The sequence below is a fragment of the Rutidosis leptorrhynchoides genome, chromosome 6 (assembly GCF_046630445.1).
Source record: "Rutidosis leptorrhynchoides isolate AG116_Rl617_1_P2 chromosome 6, CSIRO_AGI_Rlap_v1, whole genome shotgun sequence".
NCBI lineage: Eukaryota > Viridiplantae > Streptophyta > Magnoliopsida > Asterales > Asteraceae > Rutidosis > Rutidosis leptorrhynchoides.
The window spans coordinates 223701158-223729096 of record NC_092338.1 but is presented as its reverse complement, the minus strand read 5'-3'; the positions used below and the strand labels follow the sequence as shown (position 1 = coordinate 223729096).

At 37.5% G+C, this 27939-nt stretch overlaps 1 protein-coding gene across 1 annotated transcript in view; it reads left to right on the top strand.

The window, feature by feature from the left end:
• LOC139854411 (uncharacterized) overlaps positions 1-27939 on the top strand; it is a 74153-nt gene that overhangs the window by 39387 nt on the left and 6827 nt on the right. Inside the window, exons 2-5 of the mRNA XM_071843716.1 lie at positions 14834-15057; positions 15149-15174; positions 24828-24880; positions 25117-25211. Of these exons, the coding sequence (XP_071699817.1) occupies positions 14834-15057; positions 15149-15174; positions 24828-24880; positions 25117-25211 (398 nt within the window). The remainder of the gene's footprint in view (positions 1-14833; positions 15058-15148; positions 15175-24827; positions 24881-25116; positions 25212-27939) is intronic.

Sequence of the window (27939 nt, the reverse complement as noted above, 5' to 3'; positions counted from 1 at the left end):
TCACTACCAGGATGGGTGACCTCCTGGGAAAGTACTCCTCGTGTGTGGTTGCCAAGAAAAAGTCGTGCGCCTGCGGGTAAAGTGGACAATATTGTGGTCATGTTAAGCTGGGGTGTTACAGAATGGTATCAGAGCCACTCATGTGCCGTTGGGGGTGGTGGGGCAAACCTCATTGAGGACGATGAGTCCCTGAGGGGGGTGAATGTAACACCCTAGGCAAATCCCACATCGCCCACGGACACGAGTGATCATGGGATTATAAGGTAATACTCACACTTAAATGACACAACGCGTTTTGGGACCACAGGCAGAGCAGGTGTGCGAGTACCTTGTGGTTAAGCGTGCTCGGGCGTGATCACTACCAGGATGGGTGACCTCCTGGGAAAGTGCTCCTCGTGTGTGGTTGCCAAGAAAAAGACGTGCGCCTGCAGGCAAAGCGGACAATATTGTGGTCATGTTAAGCTGGGGTGTTACAGTTGTACCACCTTGCATATCTTCCCTAATAGCTTGATAACTAATATTTACATGTTGTAAGAACATGTAAGCGCGAATCCTATTGATAGATCTATCGGGTTTGACAACCCCAACCGGGCTAGTCGCTCTAGTATCGTAAATGGTTGCATAGTACTTCGTTTTTACTATACTTGATACAGTGTAGGGAGATTTCATAATAAAGGGAATATGCCACATTAATGGTTAAGTATGGTTACCGAAGCGCTCAACAACTTATAGAATATCTTTATTGAAATGTTTGTAACTATGAAATCTTGTGGTCTATATTTATATCGATGCTAGCTTTAAACCTATATATCTCACCAACCTTTGTGTTGACTGTTAAACATGTTTATTCTCAGGTCCTTAAGAAAGTCTTCCGCTGTTGCATTATCTGAGCAAGCTGTGCATGGAGTCTCATGCTTTTGTTTAAATGAAGTGTTGCATTCAATAAAACCTTTGTCATGTATTATATTCGACTATCATGTCACGTGTGTAGTATTTGAAAACCGATGTATCATGGGGATTATTTCTTAAATAATCACCCACTTGTTTAAAATATGCATTATGTATAATAATGGTGTGCTTTTCATGAAACGAATGCAATATTTTCTAAAACGTATCATATACAGGTCAAATACCTCGCTATGTGACCAATGAATAACGTACTGCGTTTATAGTAATATTGACGGGTCGTTTCACCTGCTGACTATGAAAGAATTAAAAAAAATTTACACTCGCCCCACCTGTATCTGAGTTCAAGTTCCGCCACTGGGGACTTGGTATGTTAAAATGAGATAATGAAATAATGCTGTTAGACAAAAAATCGAAGGAACGGAGTTAGCTTTTTGGTGTATAATGGAGCGATTAAAGAGACTATAAAGGCAAAAAAAAAAGTCTATAAATAAATATAAATAAAAAGTGAACGTATTAATTTGCTTAGCAGTTCCAACGTAAAATCCAACTATAAAAATCAACACAAGCCATTTATTTTCTCGATCAATCGATCATATTGTGGCTTGTGTGTTTTACATTCGCCACCCTTCGCCGCCGTTTCCTTACCGGAAAATGCCCAATCCGTTACTTCACATCTCCATTCATTATTTCCTCATACAACCCAACCCATAAATACATACACATATACATAATATATACATTCAATTACTTCATTAACTAATTCATAATATGGGTGATTCTACCGCCACCGTGAGGGTTGGCGACGGTGATAATGAAATGTCCCGTTCTTATTGATTAAAAACGTTCCATATTAATTGATTTCGTTGCGAGGTTTTGACCTCTATATGAGACGTTTTTCAAAGACTGCATTCATTTTTAAAACAAACTATAACCTTTATTTCATAGATAAAGGTTTTAAAAAGCTTTACGTAGATTATCAAATAATGATAATCTAAAATATCCTGTTTACACACGACCATTACATAATGGTTTACAATACAAATATGTTACAACAAAATAAGTTTCTTGAATGCAGTTTTTACACAATATCATACAAGCATGGACTCCAAATCTCGTCCTTATTTAAGTATGCGACAGCGGAAGCTCTTAATAATCACCTGAGAATAAACATGCTTAAAACGTCAACAAAATGTTGGTGAGTTATAGGTTTAACCTATATATATCAAATCATAATAATAGACCACAAGATTTCATATTTCAATACACATCCCATACATAGAGATAAAAATCATTCATATGGTGAACACCTGGTAACCGACATTAACAAGATGCATATATAAGAATATCCCCATCATTCCGGGACACCCTTCGGATATGATATAAATTTCGAAGTACTAAAGCATCCGGTACTTTGGATGGGGCTTGTTGGGCCCGATAGATCTATCTTTAGGATTCGCGTCAATTAGGGTGTCTGTTCCCTAATTCTTAGATTACCAGACTTAATAAAAAGGGGCATATTCGATTTCGACAATTCAACCATAGAATGTAGTTTCACGTACTTGTGTCTATTTTGTAAATCATTTATAAAACCTGCATGTATTCTCATCCCAAAAATATTAGATTTTAAAAGTGGGACTATAACTCACTTTCACAGATTTTTACTTCGTCGGGAAGTAAGACTTGACCACTGGTTGATTCACGAACCTATAACAATATATACATATATATATCAAAGTATGTTCAAAATATATTTACAACACTTTTAATATATTTTGATGTTTTAAGTTTATTAAGTCAGTTGTCCTCGTTAGTAACCTACAACTAGTTGTCCACAGTTAGATGTACAGAAATAAATCGATAAATATTATCTTGAATCAATCCACGACCCAGTGTATACGTATCTCAGTATTGATCACAACTCAAACTATATATATTTTGGAATCAACCTCAACCCTGTATAGCTAACTCCAACATTCACATATAGAGTGTCTATGGTTGTTCCGAAATATATATAGATGTGTCGACATGATAGGTCGAAACATTGTATACGTGTCTATGGTATCTCAAGATTACATAATATACAATACAAGTTGATTAAGTTATGGTTGGAATAGATTTGTTACCAATTTTCACGTAGCTAAAATGAGAAAAATTATCCAATCTTGTTTTACCCATAACTTCTTCATTTTAAATCCGTTTTGAGTGAATCAAATTGCTATGGTTTCATATTGAACTCTATTTTATGAATCTAAACAGAAAAGTATAGGTTTATAGTCAGAAACATAAGTTACAAGTCGTTTTTGTAAAGGTAGTCATTTCAGTCGAAAGAACGACGTCTAGATGACCATTTTAGAAAACATACTTCCACTTTGAGTTTAACCATAATTTTTGGATATAGTTTCATGTTCATAATAAAAATCATTTTCTCAGAATAACAACTTTTAAATCAAAGTTTATCATAGTTTTTAATTAACTAACCCAAAACAGCCCGCGGTGTTACTACGACAGCGTAAATCCGGTTTTACGTTGTTTTTCGTGTTTCCAGGTTTTAAATCATTAAGTTAGCATATCATATAGATATAGAACATGTGTTTAGTTGATTTTAAAAGTCAAGTTAGAAGGATTAACTTTTGTTTGCGAACAAGTTTAGAATTAACTAAACTATGTTCTAGTGATTACAAGTTTAAACCTTCGAATAAGATAGCTTTATATGTATGAATCGAATGATGTTATGAACATCATTACTACCTTAAGTTCCTTGGATGAACCTACTGGAAAAGAGAAAAAATGGATCTAGCTTCAATGGATCCTTGGATGGCTCAAAGTTCTTGAAGCAAAATCATGACACGAAAACAAGTTCAAGTAAGATCATCACTTGAAATAAGATTGTTATAGTTATAGAAATTGAACCAAAGTTTGAATATGATTATTACCTTGTATTAGAATGATAACCTACTGTAAGAAACAAAGATTTCTTGAGGTTGGATGATCACCTTACAAGATTGGAAGTGAGCTAGCAAACTTGAAAGTATTCTTGATTTTATGAAACTAGAACTTTTGGAATTTATGAAGAACACTTAGAACTTGAAGATAGAACTTGAGAGAGTTCAATTAGATGAAGAAAATTGAAGAATGAAAGTGTTTGTAGGTGTTTTTGGTCGTTGGTGTATGGATTAGATATAAAGGATATGTAATTTTGTTTTCATGTAAATAAGTCATGAATGATTACTCATATTTTTGTAATCTTATGAGATATTTCATGCTAGTTGCCAAATGATGGTTCCCACATGTGTTAGGTGACTCACATGGGCTGCTAAGAGCTGATCATTGGAGTGTATATACCAATAGTACATACATCTAAAAGCTGTGTATTGTACGAGTACGAATACGGGTGCATACGAGTAGAATTGTTGATGAAACTGAACGAGAATGTAATTGTAAGCATTTTTGTTAAGTAGAAGTATTTTGATAAGTGTATTGAAGTCTTTCAAAAGTGTATAAATACATATTAAAACACTACATGTATATACATTTTAACTGAGTCGTTAAGTCATCGTTAGTCGTTACATGTAAGTGTTGTTTTGAAACCTTTAGGTTAACGATCTTGTTAAATGTTGTTAACCCAATGTTTATAATAACAAAAGAGATTTTAAATTATTATATTATCATGATATTATGATGTACGAATATCTCTTAATATGATATATATACATTAAATGTCGTTACAACGATAAACGTTACATATATGTCTCGTTTCAAAATCATTAAGTTAGTAGTCTTGTTTTTACATATGTAGTTCATTGTTAATATAATTAATGATATGTTTACTTATCATAATATCATGTTAACTATATATATAACCATATATATGTCATCATATAGTTTTTTTTTACAAGTTTTAACGTTCGTGAATCACCGGTCAACTTGGGTGGTCAATTGTCTATATGAAACCTATTTCAATTAATCAAGTCTTAACAAGTTTGATTGCTTAACATGTTGGAAACATTTAATCATGTAAACATCAATCTCAATTAATATATATAAACATGGAAAAGTTCGGGTCACTACAGTACCTACCCGTTAAATAAATTTCGTCCCGAAATTTTAAGCTGTTGAAGGTGTTGACGAATCTTCTGGAAATAGATGCGGGTATTTCTTCTTCATCTGATCTTCACGCTCCCAGGTGAACTCGGGTCCTCTACGAGCATTCCATCGAACCTTAACAATTGGTATCTTGTTTTGCTTAAGTCTTTTAACCTCACGATCCATTATTTCGACGGGTTCTTCGATGAATTGGAGTTTTTCGTTGATTTGGATTTCATCTAACGGAATAGTGAGATCTTCTTTAGCAAAACATTTCTTCAAATTCGAGACGTGGAAAGTGTTATGTACAGCCGCGAGTTGTTGAGGTAACTCAAGTCGGTAAGCTACTGGTCCGACACGATCAATAATCTTGAATGGTCCAATATACCTTGGATTTAATTTCCCTCGTTTACCAAATCGAACAACGCCTTTCCAAGGTGAAACTTTAAGCATGACCATCTCTCCAATTTCAAATTCTATATCTTTTCTTTTAATGTCAGCGTAGCTCTTTTGTCGACTTTGGGCGGTTTTCAACCGTTGTTGAATTTGGATGATCTTCTCGGTAGTTTTTTGTATAATCTCCGGACCCGTAATCTGTCTATCCCCCACCTCACTCCAACAAATCGGAGACCTGCACTTTCTACCATAAAGTGCTTCAAACGGCGCCATCTCAATGCTTGAATGGTAGCTGTTGTTGTAGGAAAATTCTGCTAACGGTAGATGTCGATCCCAACTGTTTCCGAAATCAATAACACATGCTCGTAGCATGTCTTCAAGCGTTTGTATCGTCCTTTCGCTCTGCCCATCAGTTTGTGGATGATAGGCAGTACTCATGTCTAGACGAGTTCCTAATGCTTGCTGTAATGTCTGCCAGAATCTTGAAATAAATCTGCCATCCCTATCAGAGATAATAGAGATTGGTATTCCATGTCTGGAGACGACTTCCTTCAAATACAGTCGTGCTAACTTCTCCATCTTGTCATCTTCTCTTATTGGTAGGAAGTGTGCTGATTTGGTGAGACGATCAACTATTACCCAAATAGTATCAAAACCACTTGCAGTCCTTGGCAATTTAGTGATGAAATCCATGGTAATATTTTCCCATTTCCATTCCGGGATTTCGGGTTGCTGAAGTAGACCTGATGGTTTCTGATGCTCAACTTTGACCTTAGAACACGTCAAACATTCTCCTACGTATTTAGCAACATCGGCTTTCATACCCGGCCACCAAAAATGTTTCTTGAGATCCTTGTACATCTTCCCCGTTCCAGGATGTATTGAGTATCTGGTTTTATGAGCTTCTCTAAGTACCATTTCTCTCATATCTCCAAATTTTGGTACCCAAATCCTTTCAGCCCTATACCGGGTTCCGTCTTCCCGAATATTAAGATGCTTCTCCGATCCTTTGGGTATTTCATCCTTTAAATTTCCCTCTTTTAAAACTCCTTGTTGCGCCTCCTTTATTTGAGTAGTAATGTTATTATGAATCATTATATTCATAGATTTTACTCGAATGGGTTCTCTATCCTTCCTGCTCAAGGCATCGGCTACCACATTTGCCTTCCCCGGGTGGTAACGAATCTCAAAATCGTAATCATTCAATAATTCAATCCACCTACGCTGCCTCATATTCAGTTGTTTCTGATTAAATATGTGTTGAAGACTTTTGTGGTCGGTATATATAATACTTTTGACCCCATATAAGTAGTGCCTCCAAGTCTTTAATGCAAAAACAACCGCGCCTAATTCCAAATCATGCGTCGTATAATTTTGTTCGTGAATCTTCAATTGTCTAGACGCATAAGCAATCACCTTCGTTCGTTGCATTAATACACAACCGAGACCTTGCTTTGATGCGTCACAATAAATCACAAAATCATCATTCCCTTCAGGCAATGACAATATAGGTGCCGTAGTTAGCTTTTTCTTCAATAACTGAAACGCTTTCTCTTGTTCATCATTCCATTCAAATTTCTTCCCTTTATGCGTTAATGCAGTCAAGGGTTTTGCTATTCTGGAAAAGTCTTGGATGAACCTTCTGTAGTAACCAGCTAGTCCTAAAAACTGGCGTATGTGTTTCGGAGTTTTCGGGGTTTCCCACTTTTCAACAGTTTCTATCTTTGCCGGATCCACCTTAATACCTTCTTTGTTCACTATGTGACCGAGGAATTGAACTTCTTCCAACCAAAATGCACACTTTGAAAACTTAGCGTACAATTCTTCCTTCCTCAATACTTCTAACACCTTTCTCAAATGTTCACCGTGTTCTTGGTCATTCTTTGAGTAAATAAGTATGTCATCAATGAAAACAATGACAAACTTGTCAAGGTATGGTCCACACACTCGGTTCATAAGGTCCATGAACACAGCTGGTGCATTAGTTAAACCAAACGGCATGACCATAAACTCGTAATGACCGTAACGTGTTCTGAAAGCAGTCTTTAGAATATCATCTTCTTTCACCCGCATTTGATGATACCCGGAACGTAAGTCAATCTTTGAATAAACAGACGAGCCTTGTAGTTGATCAAATAAGTCGTCGATTCTCGGTAGTGGGTAGCGGTTCTTGATGGTAAGTTTGTTCAACTCTCGGTAGTCGATACACAACCTGAATGTACCATCTTTCTTCTTGACAAACAAAACAGGAGCTCCCCACGGTGATGTGCTTGGTCGAATGAAACCACGCTCTAAAAGTTCTTGTAATTGGCTTTGCAGTTCTTTCATCTCGCTGGGTGCGAGTCTGTAAGGAGCACGAGCTATTGGTGCAGCTCCTGGTACAAGATCTATTTGAAATTCAACGGATCGATGTGGGGGTAATCCCGGTAATTCTTTCGGAAATACATCGGGAAATTCTTTTGCAATGGGAACATCATTGATGCTCTTTTCTTCAGTTTGTACTTTCTCGACGTGTGCTAGAACAGCATAGCAACCTTTTCTTATTAGTTTTTGTGCCTTCAAATTACTAATAAGATGTAGCTTCGTGTTGCCCTTTTCTCCGTACACCATTAAGGGTTTTCCTTTTTCTCGTATAATGCGAATTGCATTTTTGTAACAAACGATCTCCGCTTTCACTTCTTTCAACCAGTCCATACCGATTATCACATCAAAACTCCCTAACTCTACTGGTATCAAATCAATCTTAAATGTTTCGCTAACCAGTTTAATTTCTCGATTCCGACATATATTATCTGCTGAAATTAATTTACCATTTGCTAATTCGAGTAAAAATTTACTATCCAAAGGCGTCAATGGACAACTTAATTTAGCACAAAAATCTCTACTCATATAGCTTCTATCCGCACCCGAATCAAATAAAACGTAAGCAGATTTATTGTCAATAAGAAACGTACCCGTAACAAGCTCCGGGTCTTCCTGTGCCTCTGCCGCATTAATATTGAAAACTCTTCCACGGCCTTGTCCATTCGTGTTCTCCTGGTTCGGGCAATTTCTAATAATGTGGCCCGGTTTTCCACATTTATAACAAACTACATTGGCATAACTTGCTCCGACACTACTTGCTCCGCCGTTACTCGTTCCGACACCATTTGTTCCTTTCGTTCTATTAACCCCTGGTCCGTAGACCTCACACTTCGCCGCGCTATGACCATTTCTTTTACACTTGTTGCAAAACTTGGTGCAGAACCCCGAGTGATACTTTTCACACCTTTGGCATAGCTGCTTCTGATTGTTGTTGTTGTTACGGTTATTATTGTTGTTGGGATGATTGTTGTAGTTGCTGTTATTGTTGTTGTTATTGTTGTTGGGCCGTTTGTTGTAGTTGCGATTGATGTTGCGATTGTTGGGATAATTATTGCGATTATTGTTGTAATTGCTGTTGTTGTTGTATTGGTGATTCTTATCACCGTTTTCCTCCCACTTTCTTTTTACTTGCTTCACATTGGCCTCTTCAGCAGTCTGTTCTTTAATTCTTTCTTCAATCTGGTTCACTAGTTTGTGAGCCATTCTACATGCCTGTTGTATGGAGGAAGGCTCGTGTGAACTTATATCTTCTTGGATTCTTTCCGGTAATCCTTTCACAAACGCGTCGATCTTCTCTTCCTCATCTTCGAATGCTCCCGGACACAATAGGCACAATTCTGTGAATCGTCTTTCGTACGTGGTAATATCAAATCCTTGGGTTCGTAACCCTCTAAGTTCTGTCTTGAGCTTATTGACCTCGGTTCTGGGACGGTACTTCTCGTTCATCAAGTGCTTGAATGCTGACCACGGTAGTGCGTACGCATCGTCTTGTCCCACTTGCTCTAGATAGGTATTCCACCATGTTAACGCAGAACTTGTGAAGGTATGCGTAGCGTACTTTACTTTGTCCTCTTCAGTACACTTACTTATGGCAAACACCGATTCGACCTTCTCGGTCCACCGTTTCAATCCAATCGGTCCTTCGGTTCCATCAAATTCCAAAGGTTTGCAGGCAGTGAATTCTTTGTAGGTGCATCCTACACGATTTCCTGTACTGCTAGATCCAAGGTTATTGTTGGTATGTAGCGCAGCCTGTACTGCGGCTATGTTTGAAGCTAGAAAAGTACGGAATTCCTCTTCATTCATATTCACGGTGTGTCGAGTAGTCGGTGCCATTTCCTTCAAAATAGTCAAATGGAACAAGTTAATCATACAGAATATTAAGAGTAGTTAATAGTATTTCGTAGCATAATATGAACTCATTTATAAAAGCTTTTTCTTCATATTAGCGTTTTATAAGTTTAAATTCGGGTAGTACCTACCCGTTAAGTTCATACTTAGTAGCTAATATACAATTCAACTACTACAATTCTATATGAAAAACTGATTATAATAATATTTCGCGTTCAAACTTTTATACAATATTTTACAAACTTACAATACCGCTTATTTTACATAAAGCATGAAATATAGCACACAATAACTTTGATACAAGATAATTGTGAAGATAATTCTAGCTAGTACACAAGTCGTTCAGCAAAGGCAATAAAGACACGTAATTCATACGTCCAGAAACAAGTCATGCATTCTGGTTTTACTAGGACTACTTCCCATCCTTGGTCTTGTGCAACATAACCGTTATGGCTGTTGATAAGACAGCGTGTTGTAACGTCGTCAAAGGGACGAGGGTTACGTAATGTCCAACAGTCCCGTAATAATCTAAAAACCTCATTTCTTACCCCAATTACCGACTCCGTCACTTGTGGAAACGTTTTGTTTAATAGTTGTAGCCCGATGTTCTTGTTCTCACTTTGGTGAGAAGCGAACATTACTAATCCGTAAGCATAACATGCTTCTTTATGTTGCATGTTAGCCGCTTTTTCTAAATCACGAAGTCCAATATTCGGATATATTGAGTCAAAATAATTTCTTAACCCGTTGCGTAAAATAGCATTTGGGTTCCCCGCAATATATGCGTCAAAGTAAACACATCGTAACTTATGGGTTTCCCAATGTGATATCCCCCATCTTTCAAACGAAAGTCTCTTATAAACCAAGACATTCTTGGAACGTTCTTCGAATGTCTTACAAACTGATCTCGCCTTAAATAGTTGTGCCGAAGAATTCTGGCCGACTCTAGACAAGATTTCATCAATCATGTCTCCGGGTAGGTCTCTTAAAATATTGGGTTGTCTATCCATTTTGTGTTTTTAAACTGTAAAATAGACAAGAGTTAGATTCATAAAAAAAAATACTTATTAATACAAGCAATTTTTACATATATCATAAAGCATAAGAACACTATATTAAATATATTACACCACACGAATACAACTATCTTATTCCGACTCGCTCGTTTCTTCTTCTTCGGTTTTGGTTCGTTTTGCCAAGTTTCTAGGGATATATGATGTTCCCCTAATACGAGCCGTCGTTGTCCACATTGGTTTAGAAAAACCTGGTGGTTTAGAGGTTCCCGGGTCATTGTTACAACTTAAGGACTTCGGGGGTTGACGATACATATAAAGTTCATCGGGGTTGGAATTAGATTTCTCTATTTTTATGCCCTTTCCCTTATTATTTTCTTTTGCCTTTTTAAATTCAGTTGGGTTAATTTCTATAACATCATCGGAATTCTCGTCGGAATCCGATTCATCGGAGAATTGGTAATCCTCCCAATATTTTGCTTCCTTGGCGGAAACACCATTGACCATAATTAACTTTGGTCGGTTGGTTGAGGATTTTCTTTTACTTAACCGTTTTATTATTTCCCCCACCGGTTCTATTTCTTCATCCGGTTCCGATTCTTCTTCCGGTTCCGATTCTTCTTCCGGTTCCGACTCTTCTTCCGGTTCCTCTTCGGGAACTTGTGAATCAGTCCACAAATCATTCCAATTTACATTTGACTCTTCATTATTATTAGGTGAGTCAATGGGACTTGTTCTAGAGGTAGACATCTATCACATAATATCAAACACGTTAAGAGATTAATATATCACATAATATTCATATGTTAAAAATATATAGTTTCCAACAAAAATGTTAAGCAATCATTTTTAAAGAAAACACGGTCGAAGTCCAGACTCACTAATGCATCCTAACAAACTCGATAAGACACACTAATGCAAATTTTCTGGTTCTCTAAGACCAACGCTCTGATACCAACTGAAATGTCCCGTTCTTATTGATTAAAAACGTTCCATATTAATTGATTTCGTTGCGAGGTTTTGACCTCTATATGAGACGTTTTTCAAAGACTGCATTCATTTTTAAAACAAACTATAACCTTTATTTCATAGATAAAGGTTTTAAAAAGCTTTACGTAGATTATCAAATAATGATAATCTAAAATATCCTGTTTACACACGACCATTACATAATGGTTTACAATACAAATATGTTACAACAAAATAAGTTTCTTGAATGCAGTTTTTACACAATATCATACAAGCATGGACTCCAAATCTCGTCCTTATTTAAGTATGCGACAGCGGAAGCTCTTAATAATCACCTGAGAATAAACATGCTTAAAACGTCAACAAAATGTTGGTGAGTTATAGGTTTAACCTATATATATCAAATCATAATAATAGACCACAAGATTTCATATTTCAATACACATCCCATACATAGAGATAAAAATCATTCATATGGTGAACACCTGGTAACCGACATTAACAAGATGCATATATAAGAATATCCCCATCATTCCGGGACACCCTTCGGATATGATATAAATTTCGAAGTACTAAAGCATCCGGTACTTTGGATGGGGCTTGTTGGGCCCGATAGATCTATCTTTAGGATTCGCGTCAATTAGGGTGTCTGTTCCCTAATTCTTAGATTACCAGACTTAATAAAAAGGGGCATATTCGATTTCGACAATTCAACCATAGAATGTAGTTTCACGTACTTGTGTCTATTTTGTAAATCATTTATAAAACCTGCATGTATTCTCATCCCAAAAATATTAGATTTTAAAAGTGGGACTATAACTCACTTTCACAGATTTTTACTTCGTCGGGAAGTAAGACTTGACCACTGGTTGATTCACGAACCTATAACAATATATACATATATATATCAAAGTATGTTCAAAATATATTTACAACACTTTTAATATATTTTGATGTTTTAAGTTTATTAAGTCAGTTGTCCTCGTTAGTAACCTACAACTAGTTGTCCACAGTTAGATGTACAGAAATAAATCGATAAATATTATCTTGAATCAATCCACGACCCAGTGTATACGTATCTCAGTATTGATCACAACTCAAACTATATATATTTTGGAATCAACCTCAACCCTGTATAGCTAACTCCAACATTCACATATAGAGTGTCTATGGTTGTTCCGAAATATATATAGATGTGTCGACATGATAGGTCGAAACATTGTATACGTGTCTATGGTATCTCAAGATTACATAATATACAATACAAGTTGATTAAGTTATGGTTGGAATAGATTTGTTACCAATTTTCACGTAGCTAAAATGAGAAAAATTATCCAATCTTGTTTTACCCATAACTTCTTCATTTTAAATCCGTTTTGAGTGAATCAAATTGCTATGGTTTCATATTGAACTCTATTTTATGAATCTAAACAGAAAAGTATAGGTTTATAGTCAGAAACATAAGTTACAAGTCGTTTTTGTAAAGGTAGTCATTTCAGTCGAAAGAACGACGTCTAGATGACCATTTTAGAAAACATACTTCCACTTTGAGTTTAACCATAATTTTTGGATATAGTTTCATGTTCATAATAAAAATCATTTTCTCAGAATAACAACTTTTAAATCAAAGTTTATCATAGTTTTTAATTAACTAACCCAAAACAGCCCGCGGTGTTACTACGACAGCGTAAATCCGGTTTTACGTTGTTTTTCGTGTTTCCAGGTTTTAAATCATTAAGTTAGCATATCATATAGATATAGAACATGTGTTTAGTTGATTTTAAAAGTCAAGTTAGAAGGATTAACTTTTGTTTGCGAACAAGTTTAGAATTAACTAAACTATGTTCTAGTGATTACAAGTTTAAACCTTCGAATAAGATAGCTTTATATGTATGAATCGAATGATGTTATGAACATCATTACTACCTTAAGTTCCTTGGATGAACCTACTGGAAAAGAGAAAAAATGGATCTAGCTTCAATGGATCCTTGGATGGCTCAAAGTTCTTGAAGCAAAATCATGACACGAAAACAAGTTCAAGTAAGATCATCACTTGAAATAAGATTGTTATAGTTATAGAAATTGAACCAAAGTTTGAATATGATTATTACCTTGTATTAGAATGATAACCTACTGTAAGAAACAAAGATTTCTTGAGGTTGGATGATCACCTTACAAGATTGGAAGTGAGCTAGCAAACTTGAAAGTATTCTTGATTTTATGAAACTAGAACTTTTGGAATTTATGAAGAACACTTAGAACTTGAAGATAGAACTTGAGAGAGTTCAATTAGATGAAGAAAATTGAAGAATGAAAGTGTTTGTAGGTGTTTTTGGTCGTTGGTGTATGGATTAGATATAAAGGATATGTAATTTTGTTTTCATGTAAATAAGTCATGAATGATTACTCATATTTTTGTAATCTTATGAGATATTTCATGCTAGTTGCCAAATGATGGTTCCCACATGTGTTAGGTGACTCACATGGGCTGCTAAGAGCTGATCATTGGAGTGTATATACCAATAGTACATACATCTAAAAGCTGTGTATTGTACGAGTACGAATACGGGTGCATACGAGTAGAATTGTTGATGAAACTGAACGAGAATGTAATTGTAAGCATTTTTGTTAAGTAGAAGTATTTTGATAAGTGTATTGAAGTCTTTCAAAAGTGTATAAATACATATTAAAACACTACATGTATATACATTTTAACTGAGTCGTTAAGTCATCGTTAGTCGTTACATGTAAGTGTTGTTTTGAAACCTTTAGGTTAACGATCTTGTTAAATGTTGTTAACCCAATGTTTATAATAACAAAAGAGATTTTAAATTATTATATTATCATGATATTATGATGTACGAATATCTCTTAATATGATATATATACATTAAATGTCGTTACAACGATAAACGTTACATATATGTCTCGTTTCAAAATCATTAAGTTAGTAGTCTTGTTTTTACATATGTAGTTCATTGTTAATATAATTAATGATATGTTTACTTATCATAATATCATGTTAACTATATATATAACCATATATATGTCATCATATAGTTTTTTTTTACAAGTTTTAACGTTCGTGAATCACCGGTCAACTTGGGTGGTCAATTGTCTATATGAAACCTATTTCAATTAATCAAGTCTTAACAAGTTTGATTGCTTAACATGTTGGAAACATTTAATCATGTAAACATCAATCTCAATTAATATATATAAACATGGAAAAGTTCGGGTCACTACAGATAATAACAACAGTAACAATTCATCGGCCGATGAAGTTTCTAGAATCGTGGAACAGACTAAAGAATTACAAGAATCAGCTGCTACTTTACTATCTCGTAATGCACAAGATGAAGCATCTTTGAGACGACGAGCATTAGCTCTCGATTCTAATATTAAAAGGGTTCATTCTTTTATTGCTTCTTCTGTTAAAAATGGAAACTTGGATCCAAAAGATGCTGAAAAAGTAAGGCTATTGTCGTTTATTTGATATGGGTATTAGTGTTTTTTGTATTTTAATTATAAAAAATGTGTGCTTTTGTTGTGTATATGTACAGTTAGTCGAAGAGTTAAGTAGAGCAAGATATACTGTAACATCCCGCCTTTTTCCGTCAACTTTTCCGTTTAACTATTTTAAACTCCGTTATATGTTTATAACATCTCCCGTTAATACGCGTTTCGATTTATCTTGTTTAGGTAATTTAACGCACCCGATTGGAAGTAGAGGGACTTGTTTTGCCAAAACACTAAAGTGGTGACTAGCCACTTGACTAGTCAACACTTCCACCTCATTTCTTCATTTTCATTTTCCTTTTCATCTAACACTTCCATATTTTTCTCAAATTCTTCATAAAGCAATTCATCATCCATATTCAAACGATCAAGCTTCGGGCCAAACAAATTACATATTCGAACTCCTCGTGATCTCCTCTTCGATTCCATACCAATCTCATTTCATTTGGGTAACTTTCTAAAATCACTAATTTTATGTGTTCTTGAGATTTTTGAGTTAAAAGGTTGTTGATTAGTGTCTATGGCTCAAGTCTAGTATGATTATGTGATTTGTATGCTTGTTCTTGTTATTTTGATGTAACTAGTTCATATTGAAAGATAACATGCTTAACCTTGAGATTTGAGTGTTTATATGTTGTTAGATGCTAAGACTTCATGTTTTAATTATGCTCCTAGTGTTACTAGCTTTATTTTGATGTAAAGTTTGATTAAGGAAACCTCCTAAACTTGATTATGAAATTTGGTGAATTTAGTTTAGGGTTTGATGAACTTGAAATGAATCTTAGATGCATTGAATGATTGCCATGTTGTTTTGTTTGCGTTTAGTTGTATTGTATGTTTGATTATCTTCAAAATGGCGTATTACACATGAGCATTAATTTCCCGAATCATAATATGGCATTTATGAACATGGAGTAATAAATGATGAGCATTAATGGTGATTTTGATATGAGTTTGTTTGGTTTTGATTGAGTAAATGCGTTTAGTTATTCTCCTTGTCAAATTACCTTTCTAATGATATATGATATGCGTTTTAAGTGTTTTCGGTGCATGAGATGTGTTAAATTGTATTTTGGTTCGTGACTTGGACCATTTTTCTGCAAACTGCATGTTTCCCAGGTATTGCGCGCCGCGCATATACCCGCGTGCCGCGCAGAATTAGAAATCCCAGATGTTTGCCTTCGTGGTTAAGTTCTGACCAGGATTTACACTTGGGTGCGCGCCGCGCAACCCATAGCGCGCCGCGCATACTGCCCAGCTCATTTTGTCTTTGTTTTTCATGTCACAAAAATGTTTCCCGCTTTACTATAACCCCGTTTACCATGAAACTTGACTATTATGCTCGTATATGACTTCTCATCATGAGAAAATTGTCGGACACCCGACCCGACCCCGTTGACTTTGACTTTGACCAAGTTTGACCTTTAGTCAAACTTAACCAAACGATTATACAATCGTTCTAACATGCTTAACTACTTGTGTCGTGTATGAAACTTGACAAATTGATCCACGTGCTATATTAATCGAGTCGTAACGAGCCATAGGACTAATTGAACATCTTTGACCCTTCGTGACTATCGTTATTGATACAACCTATTTGTTTAGGTCAAGACTAGCATTGTTTCTTGCACGTTTACTTGTCGAAGTTCTTTTTGGTTCGTGCATACAAGGTGAGATCATAGTCCCACTTTTACTCTTTTAAACTTACTTTTGGGATGAGAAAACATAAACGATTCTTTTAAACTAAGTGAACACAAGAACGGGAAAACAAACATTCTACATACGAGTTTAGAACGAAAATCCTCAATCCGATTATCATTAGTTACATCAGATGGTGTAAGCGAGAACTTATGTTATATGGCCATATGGGTTGACAACCCTCATCTTTGACGGTTCGCTACCGTCTACGGATGAAATATATTTTCGGGAAACAGTGTTGTTCTAGCACTAATTTATGGGGTATTCAACGGACGGAATGTTAAGCTTTGATAATTGGGTGCTCGTGAATATTAACTTTTAGAATGTACTATGACTTTATCAATATTGCAACTCTTGTGGTTCAGCTTGCTTTTACTCATTTACTTATTTAAACCTATGATTTCACTAACGTTTTCGTTGACAGATTCTCTATGTTTTTCTCAGGTCCTTGAACTTAGGTGATACATGCTTCCGCACATACTTTTTGATACTTGCATTGGATGTCGAGTATACTTGCATACGTGGAGCGTCTTTTTGACTATTTTAAACTATGTCGCACGTGTTTCATATGAACAATAACTTTTGTTATGTACTTGTCTTGGGAATTACTTTTGTAAACATTGAAACATCCTTTATGAAATGTATGCGACATATTTTCGGTCAAACTTTGTTATAAATACTTATAACCATGTAATGGGACCATACGTAGACGACGCCGTCACTTGACGATTTGTCGGGGTCGCTACAAGTGGTATCAGAGCCTTGGTTGTAGGGATTTAGAGTTCATTTGTGTCCACCCCGAGTCATAGGGTACATAGGTGAATCTAGACTACAACCGGCATATAGACTGAAGTAGGAATTACTTGACTATTTGTGCATTTATACTCGAACTCTTCTATCATATCTAACTCGTATTCGATCTTGATCTTACGTTGATAAATTTTGTTGACGCGCCACCTTGACTTTATAAAGTAATGTTAAATGCACATGTAAATCAGGGTAATATAATTTCCGGGATTATATTACGGTGATTCACATGGACGTTCTGACATTATGACGTAAAGAATTTAAGGCGAGTCAAGGAAAAATTTCCTCTCTATCCTTATTCCATACTCCGGTTAGTATTGTTGAAAATACTAACCAACGATATTCTTGTGTCATGAAGGAACAATGGCTCACCAAGGTCAACACAATACTCCTCTAGAAACCCTAGAACAAGCTCTTCAACGAATGATAACCACCGCCGTGGGTACGGCCGTGGCCGATCACTTTCCTAACAACAACAATCATGGAACCGGTAATTCAAACGAAGGTTGCTCCTACAAGAACTTCATGAAGTACAATCCTTCCACTTTCGATGGAACCGGAGGACCGGTTACTCTCACCCGATGGTTTGAACAAATGGAGACCATTTTTAGCATAAGCGGTTGTCGGGACCAAGACAAGGTCAAATACTCCACCCACACTTTCTCCGGTGTCGCTCTTACTTGGTGGAACACCTACGTTCAATCGGTGGGAACCGATGAAGCTCATGCCCTTTCTTGGGCCGATTTGAAGGAAAAGATGATTGTTGAATATTTTCCGCGCGAAGAAACCCGCAAGCTTGAGCAAGAGCTAAGAGCTTTGAAGGCGGTCGGAAACGACCTCAAGGCTTGCAATCTACGCTTCGCCGAACTATCTTTGATGTGTCCTAGTCTCGTTAGCCCCGAATCTCAAAGGATTGAGCTCTACATGCACGGTCTCCCAAAAAGCATCAAACAAGGGGTGATGTCATCCAAACCCACTACTCATCAAGCCGCTATGAACATGGCCCGTCAATTAATCAAAACGGTTGACGAAATCGTAGTGCCGGATCCTAAGGCCGAGGACAAGTCGGGTGGCAACAAAAGGAAATGGGAAGCCACTCCATCAACCAACTACAACAACAACACCTTCACCAAAAAGCCTTTCAACAACGACGGCAAGAAGGGTTATGTCGGAAACTTACCTTTTTGCAACAAATGCCACAAGCATCATCACGGCGAATGTAACAAGCTAGTTTGTCACCGTTGCCAAGGTGTTGGTCATAGGGCCAACAATTGCACAAGTGCCGCCCCCGTTGCTCGAAAGGGGCCCAATCCTCCAAAAACGGTCACTTGTTACGAATGTGGCCAAACGGGCCATTATAAGAACGAATGCCCGAAAAAGAAAACCAACCCCAACAACCGAGGCCGAGCCTTTAACATCAACACCGAGGAAGCCCGAGATGACAATGAACTAGTCACGGGTACGTTTCTTCTCAACAACACTTATGTTACTTGCTTATTCGATTCGGGTGCCGATAAATGTTTTGTGTCTAAGACTTTGGCTCCTACTCTTTGCACTCCACCACACCCCTTAGATACTACTTATTCTATCGAAGTGGCCGACGGAAAACTCTTAAGTGCCGACACATATTACCGGGGGTGTACTTTAAACATTTTGGGTAATGAATTTGAAATTGACTTGATACCCATGGAACTAGGGAGTTTTGATGTAATAATCGGTATGAATTGGATGGTCAAAAATAAATCTCACATTCTTTGCGATCTTCACGCAATCCGAATTCCTATCGAGAACGGTGAACCATTGATTGTCTATGGCGACAAAAATTGCACCGGACTCAATCTCGTTTCGTGCCTTAAAGTTCGAAAGCTACTTCGCAAGGGTTGTTTCGCGATTCTTGCTCATGTTAAGAAAGTCGAGGCCGACGAAAAGCGCATCGATGATGTGCCAATCGTTAATGACTTTTCCGATGTATTTCCCGACGAATTACCGGGCCTTCCACCTCATCGACCGGTTGAATTTCAAATCGATCTTATTCCGGGAGCCGCACCCGTAGCACGTGTGCCATATAGACTCGCTCCATCCGAATTACAAGAATTGCAAAGTCAAATCCAAGAGTTACTCGACCGTGGTTTCATTCAACCTAGCCATTCACCATGGGGCGCTCCGATTTTGTTCGTCAAGAAGAAAGACGGATCCCTACGAATGTGCATTGATTATCGTGAACTAAACAAATTGACGGTTAAGAACCGATATCCTCTTCCTCGCATCGATGATCTTTTTGATCAACTACAAGGTTCTCGTGTATATTCAAAAATCGATCTCCGTTCGGGTTATCATCAACTAAGGGTTAAGGGGGAAGATGTCTCCAAAACCGCTTTCTGGACTCGTTACGGTAGTTACGAGTTTCTTGTCATGCCTTTCGGTCTCACTAACGCACCGGCGGTGTTCATGGATCTCATGAACCGCGTGTGCAAACCTTACCTCGACAAATTCGTTATCGTGTTCATTGACGATATTTTGGTCTATTCTAAAAGCGAAGAGGAACACAAAGAACATCTCCGACTCGTGCTTGAACTCTTGAGAAAAGAACAACTCTATGCCAAGTTCTCCAAGTGTGAATTTTGGTTGAAGGAAGTTCAATTCCTCGGTCACGTTGTAAGTGATCAAGGCATTAAAGTCGATCCCGCAAAAATCGAAGCCATTAGTAAATGGGAGACTCCTACTACTCCTACTCAAATTCGTCAATTCTTAGGTCTCGCCGGATACTATCGTAAATTCATCAAGGATTTCTCCTTAATCGCTCGCCCTCTAACCGCGTTAACTCACAAGGAACGAAAATTCATTTGGACATCCGAACAAGAAACCGCTTTCCAAATCTTGAAAACTAAGCTAACCACCGCTCCTATCTTGTCACTTCCCGAAGGCAATGATGATTTTGTTGTATATTGTGATGCCTCGAAAAACGGTTATGGGTGTGTACTAATGCAACGAAAGAAAGTCATTGCTTATGCCTCTCGACAACTCAAAGTCCACGAACGAAACTACACGACACATGATCTTGAACTCGGTGCCGTCATCTTTGCACTTAAGTTATGGAGACATCATCTTCTTGGTACCAAAAGTACTATCTTTACCGATCACAAAAGTCTCCAACACATCTTCGATCAAAAGCAACTAAACATGAGACAACGAAGGTGGATTGAAACCTTGAACGATTATAATTGCGAGCTTCGTTACCACCCCGGGAAGGCAAATGTAGTGGCCGATGCCTTAAGTAGAAAGGAAAGAACGGTACCTCTTCGCGTCCGAGCATTAAACATCACCATCCACTCCAACCTTAATAGCCAAATTCGGGTAGCTCAAGAGGAGGCTCTTAAAGACAACCACATCGGGCGTGAACTTTTAAACATTCTCGTCTCTCGATTCGAAGTTAAGAAGAACGGACTTCGATATTACGCCGGAAGAATTTGGGTGCCTAGATACGGCGATTTACGAAACCTCATCCTAGACGAAGCCCACAAATCACGATACTCGATTCATCCCGGCGCCAATAAGATGTACCATGACCTTAAAGAATAATATTGGTGGCCGAACATCAAAACAGAAGTTGCTAGATACGTTGCCAAATGTTTGACTTGCGCTAAAGTCAAAGCCGAACACCAAAGACTGTCTGGGTTACTTCAACAACCCGAGATCCCGCAATGGAAGTGGGAAAGGATCACGATGGATTTTATCAGCAAATTACCGAAAACGTCGGGCGGTTATGATACTATTTGGGTCATTGTCGATCGCCTCACCAAATCCGCGCACTTTCTCGCCATGAAAGAAACCGACAAAATGGAGAAACTTGTACAACTTTACATCAAGGAGATCGTAGCCCGTCACGGTGTACCTTTATCGATTATCTCCGATCGAGATGGTCGTTTCATTTCTAGATTTTGGCGCACTTTACAAGAAGCGTTGGGAACGCGTTTAGACATGAGCACCGCATATCATCCTCAAACCGATGGACAAAGTGAACGTACGATACAAACCTTGGAGGACATGCTACGAGCTTGTGTTGTTGATTTTGGAAAAGCTTGGGACAAGCACTTACCTCTCGCCGAATTCTCTTACAACAATAGTTATCATGCGAGTATCCAGGCCGCACCTTTTGAAGCGTTATATGGTCGAAAATGTCGCTCTCCTCTTTGTTGGGCCGAAGTGGGTGACGTGCAAATTTCCGGGCCCGAACTCATTCACGAAACAACCGAGAAGATTCTTCAAATCCGAGATAAGCTTCGGACGGCCCGGAGTCGTCAAAAATGCTATACCGACAAAAGACGCAAGGACCTCGAATTTCAAGTCGGTGACCGCGTCATGTTAAAAGTCGCACCTTGGAAAGGCGTCATCCGTTTTGGGAAACGTGGGAAACTAAATCCACGGTATGTTGGTCCTTTCGAAATCTTAGAGCGTGTTGGGACCTTTGCGTATCGTTTGGATCTTCCGCCTCAACTAAGCTCCGTCCATCCTACCTTTCATGTATCTAACTTGAAGAAATGTCTTGCCGAGCCCGATATCGTCGTCCCTCTCGAGGAACTCACTATTAATGACAAACTCCACTTTGTGGAGGAACCGGTTGAAATTGTGGACTACGTCGAGAAGGAATTAAAACAAAGCCGGATCCCGATTGTTAAGGTCCGATGGAACGCCAAAAGAGGACCCGAGTTTACTTGGGAAAGGGAAGATCAAATGCGAAAGAAACACCCTCATCTATTTCCGGTTCCGGAAACGTCAGATTCTGAGGAAGAAACAACGACTACTACGCCTACCTAAATTTCGGGACGAAATTTCTTTTAAGGTGTAGGTAATGTAACATCCCGCCTTTTTCCGTCAACTTTTCCGTTTAACTATTTTAAACTCCGTTATATGTTTATAACATCTCCCGTTAATACGCGTTTCGATTTATCTTGTTTAGGTAATTTAACGCACCCGATTGGAAGTAGAGGGACTTGTTTTGCCAAAACACTAAAGTGGTGACTAGCCACTTGACTAGTCAACACTTCCACCTCATTTCTTCATTTTCATTTTCCTTTTCATCTAACACTTTCATATTTTTCTCAAATTCTTCATAAAGCAATTCATCATCCATATTCAAACGATCAAGCTTCGGGCCAAACAAATTACATATTCGAACTCCTCGTGATCTCCTCTTCGATTCCATACCAATCTCATTTCATTTGGGTAACTTTCTAAAATCACTAATTTTATGTGTTCTTGAGATTTTTGAGTTAAAAGGTTGTTGATTAGTGTCTATGGCTCAAGTCTAGTATGATTATGTGATTTGTATGCTTGTTCTTGTTATTTTGATGTAACTAGTTCATATTGAAAGATAACATGCTTAACTTTGAGATTTGAGTGTTTATATGTTGTTAGATGCTAAGACTTCATGTTTTAATTATGCTCCTAGTGTTACTAGCTTTATTTTGATGTAAAGTTTGATTAAGGAAACCTCCTAAACTTGATTATGAAATTTGGTGAATTTAGTTTAGGGTTTGATGAACTTGAAATGAATCTTAGATGCATTGAATGATTGCCATGTTGTTTTGTTTGCGTTTAGTTGTATTGTATGTTTGATTATCTTCAAAACGGCGTATTACACATGTGCATTAATTTCCCGAATCATAATATGGCATTTATGAACATGGAGTAATAAATGATGAGCATTAATGGTGATTTTGATATGAGTTTGTTTGGTTTTGATTGAGTAAATGCGTTTAGTTATTCTCCTTGTCAAATTACCTTTCTAATGATATATGATATGCGTTTTAAGTGTTTTCGGTGCATGAGATGTGTTAAATTGTATTTTGGTTCGTGACTTGGACCATTTTTCTGCAAACTGCATGTTTCCCAGGTATTGCGCGACGCGCATATACCCGTGCGCCGCGCAGAATTAGAAATCCCAGATGTTTGCCTTCGTGGTTAAGTTCTGACCAGGATTTACACTTGGGTGCGCGCCGCGCAACCCATAGCGCGCCGCGCATACTGCCCAGCTCATTTTGTCTTTGTTTTTCATGTCACAAAAATGTTTCCCGCTTTACTATAACCCCGTTTACCATGAAACTTGACTATTATGCTCGTATATGACTTCTCATCATGAGAAAATTGTCGGACACCCGACCCGACCCCGTTGACTTTGACTTTGACCAAGTTTGACTTTTAGTCAAACTTAACCAAACGATTATACAATCGTTCTAACATGCTTAACTACTTGTGTCGTGTATGAAACTTGACAAATTGATCCACGTGCTATATTAATCGAGTCGTAACGAGCCATAGGACTAATTGAACATCTTTGACCCTTCGTGACTATCGTTATTGATACAACCTATTTGTTTAGGTCAAGACTAGCATTGTTTCTTGCACGTTTACTTGTCGAAGTTCTTTTTGGTTCGTGCATACAAGGTGAGATCATAGTCCCACTTTTACTCTTTTAAACTTACTTTTGGGATGAGAAAACATAAACGATTCTTTTGAACTAAGTGAACACAAGAACGGGAAAACAAACATTCTACATACGAGTTTAGAACGAAAATCCTCAATCCGATTATCATTAGTTACATCAGATGGTGTAAGCGAGAACTTATGTTATATGGCCATATGGGTTGACAACCCTCATCTTTGACGGTTCGCTACCGTCTACGGATGAAATATATTTTCGGGAAACAGTGTTGTTCTAGCACTAATTTATGGGGTATTCAACGGACGGAATGTTAAGCTTTGATAATTGGGTGCTCGTGAATATTAACTTTTAGAATGTACTATGACTTTATCAATATTGCAACTCTTGTGGTTCAGCTTGCTTTTACTCATTTACTTATTTAAACCTATGATTTCACCAACGTTTTCGTTGACAGATTCTCTATGTTTTTCTCAGGTCCTTGAACTTAGGTGATACATGCTTCCGCACATACTTTTTGATACTTGCATTGGATGTCGAGTATACTTGCATACGTGGAGCGTCTTTTTGGCTATTTTAAACTATGTCGCACGTGTTTCATATGAACAATAACTTTTGTTATGTACTTGTCTTGGGAATTACTTTTGTAAACATTGAAACATCCTTTATGAAATGTATGCGACATATTTTCGGTCAAACTTTGTTATAAATACTTATAACCATGTAATGGGACCATACGTAGACGACGCCGTCACTTGACGATTTGTCGGGGTCGCTACATATACATTGAGTGAAGGAGATGCTGCTGCATTTCTTCCTACTAAATCTTATGGTAATTTATTATTTACTTGGGAGTAATTTTTCTTAATAAAGTTAACGCCTTTCATTAGTGCATTTAATAGTATCTTTTATTTAATCCTCACCTTATGCAATAGGAACCTAGTTTATCATAAATAAATAAAAAAATATATGGATCCATAAGCTTTTGAATTACATAAGAAGTTACCGATTTTAGATCAAAAAGTTAGATTTTTTAATTATTTTTAAGTTGATGTTGTTGGATTACAGGTAGATTTTTGAGGATGTTTCTTGGTCCAATAAATGTTTATGCTACAAGGAAGGATGTTCAATTGAAATTAAAAGAGGAATACAATGATTTCAGGGTATGTTTGTTTTGGAGTATTATGTTTTGCATTCGTTTTTAAGTTATTACTGGTACAGTTTTCCTCTCCTAATACTAGGCTTTGTGACAGCCTGCATACATGTTCTACTTTTTAAATTAACTAAAATTGAAACAGCGAACAACTTATAATTTCAAAATATGAACATTTTATTTGACCCGATTACTGATTCTATGACCATTATCAATGCTGCAAACTTTAAGAAGCTTGAGTAGGGTCTCATTGATGGGAAAATAATCACAACGGGCAATCTACAAAGCGGAAACAAACCCGTTTGACAAGCATTTCCCGACCCGTATGAACCCGTGAGGAAACTAACAAAAAGCTATATCAAAACCAACCTAAATCAGTCCCAATTTAGTACCAAATCAGCTAATAACAATAATCGAGCACACACAATACACACGAGAATTTTTACGTGGAAAACCTCTCAAAATCGAGAGTAAAAACCACGGGACTCGTAAGCCACTTAAATTCCACTATCATCAACAAAGAGAACAATACAATAGGTCTTCTCTAGATCATATAGAGGTATACAACATCATCATACTCTTGAACTACAACAATCAACAAGTATATGAACAACCTAAAAAGACAAAAGAGGAATTATCTCACCCAAAAATCTGCTCTCTGTTCCAGCAGCAAGAACACGACCTACAGACCTTATTAGACGAATTCAACGGTTGAAAATGTTGGAACTGATGTCAGGAAGACACAGTCCAAAAATTGTGAAGATTCAACGGTCGGATCTCCGGGGATCGAAGGTTTTCTGGCCTGCTGTCACTGTAGACGGGAATTGGGGTTTTGACTCTTTTTCTTGATCTCTCTTGCACTCTTGATAATGAAAACAGCTGCAACTTGATGTTTTAAGATGCCCTCCTATGCTTGACCAAGTCAACCAAGCAATGGGCCTAATTTTGTTGGGCTTGGGCTTGTTAATACTTACTCATATTTGAAAACCCAATAACAAAACCCAACAAATCTCCCCCTTTCCAATTATGAGGAAGGAATCGCCATCCCGGCGATCGAGCAACATACCTTGAGCTTCTCACTTGCTAAAGCCTTTGTGAACATGTCGGAACCATTATCATCGGTGTGAACTTTATCAAGTTCAAACGAACCATCTTCAAGACGTTCTCTAATCCAATGATACCGCACATCTATATGTTTTGTCCGCTTATGATACATAGAATTTCTAGCCAAATGAATCGCACTCTCATTATCACAAAGAACCACATATCGTGATTGCTTAAACCCAAGGTCTTGTAGAAACCTTTTCATCCACAATAGTTCTTTGCACGCTTCTGTTGCTGCCATATATTCAGCCTCGGTCGTAGACAATGCAACACACTTTTGTAACCTTGATTGCCATGAAACTGCTCCCCCTGCGAAAGTCATCAAATATCCAGAAGTGGATTTCATGTTATCTTTGTTTCCTGCCATATCTGAGTCTGTATAACCAACAAGCATCGGCTCTCCATTTCCGAATGTGATACCTAACTTTGAAGTACCTCGTAAGTATCTCATAATCCATTTAACCGCTTCCCAATGCTTCTTACCCGGATTTGACATAAACCGACTAACAACACCTACCGCATGAGCTATATCAGGCCTAGTACACACCATAGCATACATCAAGCTACCAACTGCTGACGCATATGGAACTATATCCATCTCCTCAACATCCTCCTTTGAAGTAGGACAATCTCTTTCTGTTAGCTTAAAGTTGTTTGTAAGAGGGGAACTAACCACTTTAGCATTCTTCATGTTGAATCTACTTAGCACCTTTTCAATGTATTGCTCTTGTGATATATGTAACGTCTTAGCACCTCTATCTCTAGAAATCCGAATGCCAAGAATTTGTTTTGCTGGCCCCAAGTCTTTCATAGCAAAAGACTTGCTCAATTCTCGCTTCAACTGCGCAATTCTTTTAATATTTTTACCAACAATCAACATATCATCAACGTATAACAACAATATGATGAAATCATCATCACCAAACCTCTGAAAGAAAACACAATGATCTGAAGTTGTCTTTCGGTAGCCTTGCTTTCCTATAACCGACTCAAACTTCTTATACCACTGTCTCGGTGCTTGCTTCAACCCATATAAACTTTTCTGAAGTCTACAAACATAATTTTCTTTACCCTTAACCCGAAAACCTTCAGGTTGCATCATGTAGATTTCCTTATCCAAATCACCGTGAAGAAAAGCAGTCTTGACATCCATCTGTTCAACCTCAAGATCAAGACTAGCAGCTAATCCAAGAACCACTCGAATAGATCCCATCTTCACAACCGGTGAGAAAATCTCATCAAAATCAATACCCTTTTTCTGGCTGAATCCTTTAACGACTAACCTAGCTTTGTACCTTGGTTGTGAAGTAAGCTCATCTGTCTTCACTTTGAATACCCATTTGTTTCTCAAAGCTCTCTTGCCTTTAGGTAACTTCACCAGCTCATAAGTATTGTTCTCATGCAAGGAATTCATCTCATCTTGCATAGCTTCACCCCACTCTTTCTTATGCTCATCTTTCATTGCTTCTGAATAACATTCTGGCTCTCCCCCATCAGTAACTAATACATACTCATTAGCAGAATATCTAACAGAAGGATGACGGTCTCGGGTAGACCGCCTAAGTGGGACAAATGGGGGCACATCTGGTACTGGAATCTCTACCTGCTCCGGAGCATAATCATCATCAGTACCA